General features: G+C 38.0%; 3 protein-coding genes across 5 annotated transcripts in view; 1 reads left to right on the top strand and 2 right to left on the bottom strand.

Annotated features, from left to right (window-relative positions):
* The first annotated feature begins 384 nt into the window (after nt 1–384).
* LOC127968639 (uncharacterized) lies at nt 385–1,868 on the top strand. Its single transcript, XM_052569952.1, has 3 exons — nt 385–1,071; nt 1,172–1,282; nt 1,558–1,868. The coding sequence occupies exons 1-3, from the start codon at nt 681–683 to the stop codon at nt 1,818–1,820; spliced, it is 765 nt and encodes a 254-aa protein (XP_052425912.1). The 5' UTR covers nt 385–680; the 3' UTR covers nt 1,821–1,868.
* A 689-nt stretch (nt 1,869–2,557) lies between these two features.
* Nucleotides 2,558–4,307, bottom strand: LOC127968553 (uncharacterized). The gene is made up of 2 exons (XM_052569834.1): nt 3,865–4,307; nt 2,558–3,772 (listed from the first exon to the last, which is right to left on the bottom strand). Exons 1-2 carry the CDS (start codon nt 4,087–4,089, stop codon nt 2,690–2,692), a joined length of 1,308 nt encoding a protein of 435 aa, XP_052425794.1. The 5' UTR covers nt 4,090–4,307; the 3' UTR covers nt 2,558–2,689.
* Nucleotides 4,308–6,656: 2,349 nt separating this feature from the next.
* Nucleotides 6,657–11,509, bottom strand: part of sp1 (sp1 transcription factor) — a 31,995-nt gene continuing 27,142 nt past the window's right edge. For all 3 annotated transcript variants that reach the window (XM_052568489.1, XM_052568490.1, XM_052568488.1), the window contains exon 6: nt 6,657–7,677. In XM_052568489.1, the coding sequence (XP_052424449.1) occupies nt 7,439–7,677 (239 nt within the window). In that variant the 3' untranslated portion in view covers nt 6,657–7,438. The remainder of the gene's footprint in view (nt 7,678–11,509) is intronic.

The raw sequence follows: 11,509 nt of genomic DNA, 5'->3' as shown, positions 1-11,509 counted from the left end.
ACTGAGGTGCTAAACCATTCAGGGCTTTATAAGTAATAAGCAATATTTTTAAATCTGTACGATGTTTGATAGGGAGCCAGTGCAGTGTTGACAGGACCGGCTAATATGGTCATACTTCCTGGTTTTAGTAAGAACTCTTGCTGCTGCATTTCGGACTAGCTGTAGTTTGTTTACTGAGCATGCAGAACAACCACCAAATAAAGCATTACAATAATCTTGAGGTCATAAATGCATGGATTAACACTCCTGCATTTGACATTGAGAGCTAATTTAGATATATTTTCGAGATGGAAAAATGCAGTTTTACAAATGCTAGAAACATGGAAACAAATAGCACACCTAGGTTCCTAACTGATGACAAAGAATTGACAGAGCAGCCATTAAAGCCGCGTTTCCACCGCAGGAACTTTACCCAGGAACTAGGGACTTGGTCCGGTACTTGGTGTGTTTCCACCGCAGGAACCAGGAACTAAATAAAAGTTCCGGGTAAAAAAATGCCCCCCAGAAAGTCCCTGCTTGCGAGGTGGTACTTTTTCAAAGTTCAGGAACTTTCGGGGGTGGGACTAGGCGCTGAACACGCTGATTGGTCGGATTCACGCCGCATTTCATTGGTCGACTCCAGGCAGCAGTAAGTTCCATCCGCCATTTTCAAACATTTGTTGCGGTGCGAACATTCAACAATGGAATCTAATAAAAAATACGATCGTTGGACCGACGAGGAGGTGCAGGCTTTATTAAGCGTATTTTCAGAAGAGGACATCCAGCGGGAACTGGAAACGGCGACCCGCAATGAAAAGGTGTACTTGAGAATGTCGAGTCGGCTATGCGAGCTCGGGATAGTGCACACAGGAAAACAATGCCGAGAGAAGTTGAAAAAACTTAAGCAAGATTATAAGAAAATAAAGGATCACAACAACAGAAGTGGATCCGACCGGCGAACCAACAAGTGGTTTGACCGCCTAGACGCGTTACTAGGACACAGACCATCATTTTCTGGTGCAGCGGTGACGTCGGACTCCGCTACTGCATTGTTGGAAGCCATGCCGGAATCCGACGAACAGTGGGTTGAAGGTAAATACAAATATATGTATATATCACATCTAAATGATATCGTTTTAAAGTTGTTGTAGTGATAAATCAATCTAACTTTTTTTACACTATGTTTCTCCAGACGAATCGAGTGGGCCGAGTGAATTGCAGGCAACAGAGGTCAGCGTGTTTTCCCCTGCAATCACCAGTAGCCCTCGTCTCAATTGTCCCGCTGAATCACACACACGCCAAGGTATTACCCACGTTTGTCCAAAAACATAACTTTTCTTCAAAACTGACCTCATGGAAATGTTAATGGTTTTGTGACATTGTGTTTATTTGATATTTAAAACTAAGATTGCCCATGATCAAACATTAAAATATGGAACATGATGGGCCAACACGAATGGTTTAAAAGGAAGTTTTTTCAGAAAAAATAATCCATTGAATAATTTTTGATGATTCCCTTTATGTCAGGGTGGACTGTGTGTTTATTACCACATGTTGACTATTTTTCTTTCACTGTAGGCAAGAGGAAAAGGGATAGTGACTTCCTTGATGCATTGCGAGAGATGGAAGATGCTAATCGAGCCGTCCTGCAGCGTGGACAAGAACAGCGAGACGAGTACATGAAGCTGTTACTCAAGAGCCAGGCTGAGGAGAGAGAGATGAGGAGGCAAGAGTTGGCATTCCTCCAGTCAGAAGCTAGAGAAAGCAGGCACCAACAGAGAGACTTTCAGGCTGGGTTTCTGTCTGTTCTTGGAGAGTTTGTACAGTCTTTCAAAAAGTAGCCACTTGACTGAACAGATTCTCGTTTGCACTTTAAACCTTTGTCTTTGCACGCCTGCACACACATATATATAAAAAATATATTATATATATATGTGTGTGTGTGTATAAATGTTTCTTTGCACTGTTGGGAGTAGATATATAGTAGTCAACATTTGTAGTGGATCAAAATCTGTAATGTAAGTGGTCCTAGAATATTCTTATAAAGTCAACTCTGCACTTTTGATCCACGTCAAATGATGACTACTGTACTTTATATACCATTGGAATTACTGCAGTTAAGTTTTTTTCTTTGGCTGGGCTGCTGCCTGTTATTGGTCAGGTTCTAAAATACATTTGCACATTATTATTTAATTTTTCCAAAATTTTATTTCTATTTGTACATTTTATATTTTACTTTTGTCCCAATTACTAATGTAAAATAAAGTTTGAAGTGTGACTTGTTTTCCCGTGTCTTTTTTTTTCAATCATTATTAATTTTTTTAAATTCATTATTAATACTTTTTAAATGTTTTGGTTAGAAGTTAAAACATGTAACACATAATACATTACACATACAATATGTAAAAGGAGATACTACTTGAATTCCCTAATACTAGTAATACCCATAATGCTGTGACTAAGTACTGACTTGCAGTTTATCCATTAAATTAATCCATTAAAAACTAATAAGCTGTGTATTTATAGTTACAATCAAACACACATTACAGACTCATATTACAATGATAATGCACTTCAGTTTTAGTAAATTGAATTTATTAGAAGAAAGTTGTACACTGCTTTTGTTGCAATGTTGTATTACAGGTTTATCAGCATGAACACAAGGCACATCACAGCTGTTCACATTACATTGCAGTGATACTGCAGCTTACTATGTTGTCGTCAAAAACTGCATTAGAGCTGTGCGTGCATCTAGTCCCTCAGCCTCTACAGTGGCTGACTGAGCACCATCAGGCTGGTTTAATGCACCTGTCACCCATTCTTCCCTGAACTCATCACCATTCATTTCACAAAGGTTATGCAGAACACAACATGCTATCACCAGGGATTTGACCTTGTGCGTACTGCAGTCATTTCTTTTTAGCAAACACCTCCATCTTCCTTTTAGTCTGCCAAAAGCATTCTCCACCACCACCCTGGCTCTGCTTGTTTTTTGATTGTACACAATTTTTTGGGGTGTCAGTTGTCCGTTGTCAGTAAAAGGTTTCATCAGCCAGCTCTTCAAAGGATAAGCTGCATCACCAAGGACAAAGTATCCCACATCATGTCCACAAATGTTTTTTGTTACATCAGGTAGTAACAAACCCCTATCAACTAGTCCCCACAAACCTGACAAACGCAGCACTCTGGCATCATGCAGGCTGCCTGGTGCTCCAACAAAAACATTCCAAAAAAGTCCCCTTCCATCTACAACAGCCTGCAGGATGATCGAATGCCAGCCCTTTCGGTTGAAGTACTCTGTGTGGTAGTCCTCAGGTCCAAGAATGGGGATATGTGACCCATCAATTGCACCTACACACTGTGGCAACCCCCATCTGCGTTCAAAATATGTAGCCATTTCTTTTAACTTTTCACTGTTTGGTAATTTAATAACTTCTGGCATGAGTACTTTCTCGACAGCGGAGCAAAAATCATGAACACATCGACACACAGTAGCAACTCCAATTCCAAATAAATGAGAGATGCTTCTGTACTCGGAGTTGGTTGCTAGTTTCCACAGTGCAATGGCGATTCTTTTTTCGATGGTTATACAAAGTCTGTAGTTTGTGTCTTGTCTCTCCAGTTGAGGTTGCAATCGACGACAGAGGTACATAAAAGTATCTTTAGACATCCGGAAATTCTTTATCCACTGGGCCTCGGTGAAAGTCGAAACCACGCTGTCCCACCACGCAGTTGTTCTATTGTGTACCCAAACTGATGGCGCAACGCGACGTATTCGATAGTACTCGCAAATCTAGAACACACAAAAGTGGCAAAAATAAGTTCACGAAATCTATAATAACATTAGTCACAACTCTGGATAAATTCGATTTAATTATTTCTTACCAATCTTGTTCTTTCTGCTCGATGTCGCGCGTTAGTCCCAGCCATCTCACGGTCGATGTCGGCAATTGCTGATAAGACACGTTGTCTCGTTTTGTATCGAGCATTACGAGCTTTCTGGATACGCTTTACTATCAGTGCTCGTCTTTTTTCTGCCGTTTGGTTCATCATTTCTTGAGTAAACCAATACAACATGAGCAGAAGCAGCACTCCTTGGATCTCATCCATTCTACCTTTTCTGTCGCGCAAGAATGATTACGGTCTGTACCTGACAAGAAGAAGCAGTCGCACGCAATACTACGTCACCGGACAAATTAGCATAATCTTCCCGGTACTTTAGACCGCGGTGGAAACGCAGAAGGCAACGGGTCTGGGGGGACAAAAAAGTTCCTGGTAGAAAAGTTCCTGGGAGAAAAGTTCCTGGTAATGTCGGTGGAAACGCGGCATAAGTCTTAGACAGTGCTCTAAGTTATTACATGTAGAGCTTTTAGGTCCTATAATTAACACCTGTTTTTTTTTCCAGAATTTAGCAGTAAGAAATTACTCGTCATCTAGTTTTTTATATTGACTATGCATTCCATTCGTTTTTCAAATTGGTGTGTTTCACCGGGCTGCGAAGAAATAGAGAGCTGAGTATCATCAGCATAACAGTGAAAGCTAACACCATGTTTCCTGATGATATCTCCCAAGGGTAACATATAAAGCGTGAAGAGTAGCAGCCCTAGTACTGAGCCTTGAGGTACTCCATACTGCACTTGTGATCGATATGATACATCTTCATTCACTGCTACGAACTGATGGCAATCATATAAGTATGATTTAAACCATGCTAATGCACTTCCATTAATGCCAACAAAGTGTTCAAGTCTATGCAAAAGAATGTTGTGGTCAATTGTGTCAAACACAGCATTAAGATCCAATAAAACTAATAGAGAGATATTTTTTTTAGTTATTATTTTGATCATTTGATCAAATGTGCATTATTATTCTTTAGCTTGGGTTAAACTACTTAATTTTACTTTGTTGGATCAGCAGCTATGCTAATGATGTCTCTATTTGTTTCTCTGTTTCTGCTGGGATCTTCATCCCATGGGAACTAGGATTTACACAAGCTCCAGTCTGGATCTAGAACACCTGAGAAGAGATGATGCTGACCCTCAGAGGACCCCAGATGATGCTAACCCTGAAACAACATACAGAACTAACAAATATTGCTGTAAGTGTGATTACATCATATAATAATAGCTGTTAATGGTGTTCATTGTCTGAGTATATTTTTAATTCATTTTTCAAAAAATTTCTGCCATAACTGTCTATTCAAATTTTATTGTTTGCTACAGCAGTGAATGCAGTAACCGTACAGTTTAAAATAAATATTTAAATTTGTCATCATTTACATGTATTTTATGCACGTAATTTATATAAATCTTTATTAGCCTACTATTGACTATAGCTGCTGAGAAGCTAAGTAACTGGAAAAGAAATGTATGACGTTCCCATGCGTGACCAAACACCCAGAAATACATCATCACAATACTAATAAAAGAAAAACATTTTCTGCACTTACAAATTATTTTTAATGTTTTAATCTGGATGCAGTATTCAGCACTGCTTTTGAAGAAGCTTTTTCTTTTGTTTAATTTACCACACTTTAACAATATTTAAGCCTAAATACATTAAAGCGCATATTATTTTCAAAAATAATGCTTTTATATTAATACACACAATGTTTTTTTTTTTCTTTCAATGATTAATATTATACAAAACAATCTACACCATTATATAGGCTAAAATCACCAACATTTCAGTCATTTTGATTAGTTTTAGTGCCAAATATAATTATTTGAGTTTTAAATCCCATGCAAAGAGCATAAGCCTAAGTCGCAGCTCATTTTGATATCACTAAATAAACTTAAAAATGTGAGACACCTCATTAATGGATTTAAAGCCTCGGAATGGTGTCTGTTTCTACCTGGTGAAGGTGTTCTTCTTGTTTATTGGCGGTTGGCAGACAAGCTGTAAGGTGCATTACTGCCACCAACTGAACAGAGTGGAACAACGAGGAATGACTACTCTTAATCAGTGGGAAAATAATACTAATAATAACTAAATAAATAAATAAACAACAAATACTTCATTATATTTTCATATACAATCTTGTTGCTTTTATACTATATATGTCTAGGATTCCTCTTTCCTGCAATTTTATAAACAACACTCCTCTTTCATTTATGATATGTTCAACTCTCTTCTATATTACAATGACTGCAAAACCCATTATAAATAATATTTTTTTATAATAGTTACTAAGTCCAGTTTAAAATATACATAATCTTATTATTTCCTCTAAATATTGTGAATCTTATTTAACCACATTTCCCTGAATTCCATATAAATGTCTTCCCTTCGTTGCTCTGTCCCACACTTGCTGCCACAGATTATTTGATCTGAAATTCTCTTTTTGATAGCTACTTGGTCCTTTTGAACATATGGCTTTTCATTCTTTACCAGATCCTGGGTCTTTTGCTCATCTTTAAAAATATTCAAAATATTACTATTTTTTTACTTTATACAATGATTTACTAAAATTTCAACTGTCATGGCCTTGAAAAGCGTGGATGCATTCAGGCAATGGCACATACACAAAGTATTTCCAGTATATTCCATCTATATCCATTATTTACAGAATGTAGTGGGGAGCTGCTCATGGTTTGCAAAATGAAATACAGTCTTATGTGCACAGACATAAGAGATTTCACCTTAAACAGTGAAGGCATAAATAACAACTAGGACTCTTTGTGAAGTTCATCTTAATTTAATAATTATGAATGCTTTACACCAAAAGAGTAACATTCACCTGAGTTAACATGTAAAGGAAAGTGTAGAGCTTTGGTTTGAACTCAAGTTCATAAAAGAGCCCTCTCTAAATAAAGGCTTTAAGGCATCTGTATTTGAACTGGTTAACATTTCCCCTAGAAACCAAACATTAAGACCACAGAGACCAAGAAAACCATGACAATTAGCATTAAGCAACTGCATGTATTTCCTGTAACTTAAATGTGTTCTGCATATCAAGACAAAGAACTGAAGCAATACAAAATGTGTTACGGAAGATCTACTTAATATAAAAATGTTGACATTTAAGACTGCAATAATTCATACGTTCACAAAACAAAGGTCATTTCAGAATTTGCAGTTTTCCATACTTAGAAAAAATATAACTTGTGTACAAAAAGCATCACATCTTTTTGTTTCATCTTATTTACCGTGATTAATACATGAAAGCATGATGGCTTGTGAGTAAACTATTAAAAAGAAGACTACGATATATCACTTTCACACAGTTTTTTCCATCTTTCTTTTGGTGTCGTTCTGTTTTAGCCCAAGGTATCCACATTTCTTGACATCAAGTGACTGCTGAGTGACCGCATCACAATTTCAGTTCAGGGAATCGGTGAAAGAGGGGAAAGAGAGCTGAGAATATACATGGAAGGGATGCAGAAGAGAGGACGAGGCTCTGTCCGTCCCGGAGCCTTCTCAATGCATCGCTCAGTCACATCTCTCAGACACCAGTGCATTAATAGCCATTGCTGCTGAGATTGATGGAGTGCAGATCTGTGACCTGCAGCACGCTGATGCCGCTGGGTGTTAACCGCTGGTCCACAGGAGCCAGAGTCTGCTGATCGGCCGCCGCGTCATCTGTGCTGCTCACTACACCAGGGCCCTTCTTATTCAGGTGCGTCTTGATGTGCTTGGACAGGTGGTCACTGCGCATGAAGCGTTTAGGACACTCGGGGCATGAGAACTTCTTCTCACCTGTGAGCAAACAAAGCAAATACAACAGTTTGAGTGCATGTGTTCACCGTAAAGCCACTGCAAACCTCTTAATCTGTTCTAGTTCAAATGAAGGAATTAAAGCAGGGCTGTCCTTCAGAGTCTAGTGCGTCTGAGCTGCTCCAGGTGTGTAAGCTGAACTCTGCAGGACTGTGCTCCTCAGGAACAGCTTTCAGGGAACACAACTGAGAAACCAACTCTTGCATCAGTCAATCAACAGCCAGCATCCCACTCTTAATAAACTCATAATGACTGGAGCTGTGGATCCTTTAGCTCTGCTCTCTCACACAAACTCCTGCTAGAATCAAACCGTCTACAGCGGGGGTCTTCAGCGCTTCTCAGAGCTACGACCCGGATTCCAAACGTGTCTTCAGCATTAATGGAAACGAACCATACTATGGTTAAGAATACATTATAATGTGTTTATTTATATTAAGACAGTATACTTTTCATGCATTAATATGTACATAATTACAAAAGGTTGCTGTGTGTAACTGGTCATCAGTTCTCTCAGCACCATGAAAAACAGCACTTTTATTCAATGGTTTATAGCCATATAGCATTGACAGTGTGAAAGACTGTGTACGATCACTAAAATGTGGTCTTTGTAATCTCGCAATGATCCTTTACAATCTATAACGTTGTCTGCATGCACAATCTCTCTTTTACTTGCATTATATTGTATTGTATTCACAAAAGCAGGCAGCACTCTCTGGCGTTTTGAGAGGTGCGTGGATTCTAACTTAAACACCTCTGATTGGCCATTGTGCTCATGACATCAACAAGCATCCCTGTGATTGGCTACATTTCTCACCACTGCAAACAGGAACATTTCATGTTTTTAGAGCTAAAACTCAAAACCACAAAGGATCATTTGTTAAATCTGTTTTATGATTACAGATGTTGCCCATGTTTTTATTTGAAAAAAACATTATTTGTCATCAAATATGAATTGGTGGACCCCCTGTACTACCGCTGTGGACCCCCAGTTGAAGAACCTTGGTCAATTGTGAAAAACTGTAAGAAATAAGACTGCAATTGTGAGAAAAAGCTGCTCTGATGGGGCAGACAAAACAGGCAAAACCGGCTTCTCCTGAACTCCTCCTCACACCCAGGAATGAGATCAAGTTATCTAACGAATCCACACACCAGGCCTATCTTCATCAAAACACACACACACACACACACTCACACATTTGTTTTTTGTGAAGACAATGGTTTTTATACTGTACAAACCGTTCGTGTAACCCTCCGTAACCCTCACAGGAAACTCTGTACATTCTTACTTTCTCTAAAAAAATAACTCCGAGTGATTTATAAGCGTTTTGAAATTGTAATTATACAGATGTGTGTCCTCACACACACACACACACACAGTTTAAAAACAACAACAGCAACAAAACAAGTTCAACTGCTGGCCAGTGGATGAAGGAACCGATCAGAATGTTTTAAAACAGGACTGAACATCTTGTTACCAAAATGACATTTAATAAACAGAAATGAGATTTTCATAAACCAAATAATTATAATTTAAAGGGTTAGGTTCACCCAAAAAATCAAAATTATGTTATTAATAACTCACCCTCATGTCGTTCCAAACCTGTGAGACTTCCGTTTATCTTCAGAACACAGTTTTAGATATTTTAGATTTAGTCCGAGAGCTCTCAGTCCCTCCATTGAAGCTGTGTGTACGGTCTACTGTCCATGTCCAGAAAGGTAAGAAAAACATCATCAAAGTAGTCCATGTGACATCAGAGGGTCAGTTAGAATATTCTGAAGCATCGAAAATACATTTTGGTCAAAAAATAGCAAAAATATGACTTTATTCAGCATTGTCTTCTCTTCCGTGTCTGTTGTGAGAGAGTTCAAAACAAAGCAGTTTGTGATATCTGGTTCAGGAACGAATCATTCGATGTAACCGGATCTTCTTCAACCAGTTCACCAAATCGAACTGAATCATTTTAAACTGTTCGCGTCCCCAATATGCAACCGGTTTATTGAATCTAACTGTGCGGAGGAAATACTGGTGATCCGAAAACCAATGCAACCAGTTCTTCACTCGTGAACGAGTCGGTCTATTGTTAGTTATCTGTCTCAGCTCTGTGTTCATCTTCAGTCCTCTCTTCACAGCAGTTCAGTCAGTGTACTGTTTGAGTCAATGAATTACTCCGGGATATTGGTTTGTTTGAACTCAGAGGGAGTGTCAGACACATTAAACAATTAACAGCTTAAGTCATTTGTGGATTAATGAGTATTAGAGACGCGAACCGTTTAAAACGATTCAGTTCGATTTGGTGAACTGGTTGAAGAAGATCCGGTTACATCGAATGATTCGTTCATGAACCAGATATCACAAACTGCTTTGTTTTGAACTCTCTCACACAGACACTGAAGAGAAGACAATGCTGAATAAAGTCATAGTTTTTGCTATTTTTGGACCAAAATGTATTTTCGATGCTTCAGGATATTCTAACTGACCCTCTGATGTCACATGGACTACTTTGATGATGTTTTTCTTCTCTTTCTGGACATGGACAGTAGACCGTACACACAGCTTCAATGGAGGGACTGAGAGCTCTCGGACTAAATCTAAAATATCTTAAACTGTGTTCTGAAGATAAACGGAAGTCTCACAGGTTTGGAACGACATGAGGGTGAGTTATTAATGACATACTTTTCATTTTTGAGTGAACTAACCCTTTAATGGCTGTGAATAAGACATTGTGAATAAGACATGAATAAGACATTTAACTGTTGTATTGATATTTCTATTAAGAGACAAAATAAGGTTAGCTGAATGTTCATCAAAAACTTTGAACCCAATCTAACCCTAACCCATTTTTAACTTTCCCCACCATTGAGGAGTTATCTGGTTTTTAAAAGTCAACGCTTCTCTGCCAAAAGACATGTTTTAACAGCTTTTCATGTTTTCACTGTTATACTCTCGGGGGTGTGATTACACATCTTCTGAACGAGTACAAAACCTCCCGAACAAACACACAATCTCATGTAAACAGATGCATATGAGAAATAATGTGATCATCAGCAATTGATGGAAGCAATTTACTGGATTTATTGCTTTGATAATCATACTGAATATTATCCAGATTTCATCATCTCTTTGATAAAAAATATTCATTGTTTGTGAAACCTACCTAGATGCAAGTGTTCATTAAAAAAAAAGAAAAAAAGGAATGTTTTAAGGTAGACTAAAATGTATTTTTTTGTTTAAAAGTAGACGCTCAGATATGTATTTTGGCGCATGGCATATTCAAATATTCATACACCAAAATATACAGAAGACCATCAAATTCTAGTGAAAATCATCAAAATTGCTGGCAACTAATTATTTTATGCTAGCGGGGAAAGAGTAAATTCAAATTATGAAAAAGTGGTTTGAAATACTGGTTCAATGACAAATACTTCATTACTTGAAAGATCAGCATTTTTGAACAAATCTTTTGAATGATTGAATGACAAATAAAAAAATTTAACAGTGACTTGTCACCTAGTGGAGAAACAATGCAATCAACTAACATTATTTGAAGCTCCAGTTACTTTCACAAGATGACTTGCTCTATTTCGATCACTACCATAGACTACAAACATTCACCCCAGTATATCGGTGTTTATATGAATGACTAAAACAGAAATAAGATTGTGTAGTGTGAAGACGGTTTCTTGGTAAATGTCTGCTCTCTGTGTCAGTGGCAGCGAACGCAGATCTGACTGCTCGGGAAAGACTTTTGGAAGGTTTAATAGCCACGGTAGGATCATGTCATTTAGAAATCAGATTGTGTGGGTGTTTGAATTG

Source organism: Carassius gibelio, chromosome B11 (genome assembly GCF_023724105.1).
Source record: "Carassius gibelio isolate Cgi1373 ecotype wild population from Czech Republic chromosome B11, carGib1.2-hapl.c, whole genome shotgun sequence".
NCBI lineage: Eukaryota > Metazoa > Chordata > Actinopteri > Cypriniformes > Cyprinidae > Carassius > Carassius gibelio.
Note: the sequence above shows the minus strand (reverse complement) of the source record. Positions and strands in the feature narration are given on the sequence as shown.

What these genes read in the sequence shown, in the direction of transcription:
- LOC127968639 (XM_052569952.1), top strand. Translation starts at nt 681, where the DNA reads ATGGAATCTAATAAAAAATACGATCGTTGGACCGACGAGGAGGTGCAG. An exon ending in CGACGAACAGTGGGTTGAAG is followed by an intron (nt 1,072 to 1,171) that starts GTAAATACAAAT and finishes ATGTTTCTCCAG; the next exon opens with ACGAATCGAGTGGGCCGAGT. An exon ending in TGAATCACACACACGCCAAG is followed by an intron (nt 1,283 to 1,557) that starts GTATTACCCACG and finishes CTTTCACTGTAG; the next exon opens with GCAAGAGGAAAAGGGATAGT.
- LOC127968553 (XM_052569834.1), bottom strand. Translation starts at nt 4,089, where the DNA reads ATGGATGAGATCCAAGGAGTGCTGCTTCTGCTCATGTTGTATTGGTTT. An exon ending in GAGCAGAAAGAACAAGATTG is followed by an intron (nt 3,773 to 3,864) that starts GTAAGAAATAAT and finishes TGTGTGTTCTAG; the next exon opens with ATTTGCGAGTACTATCGAAT.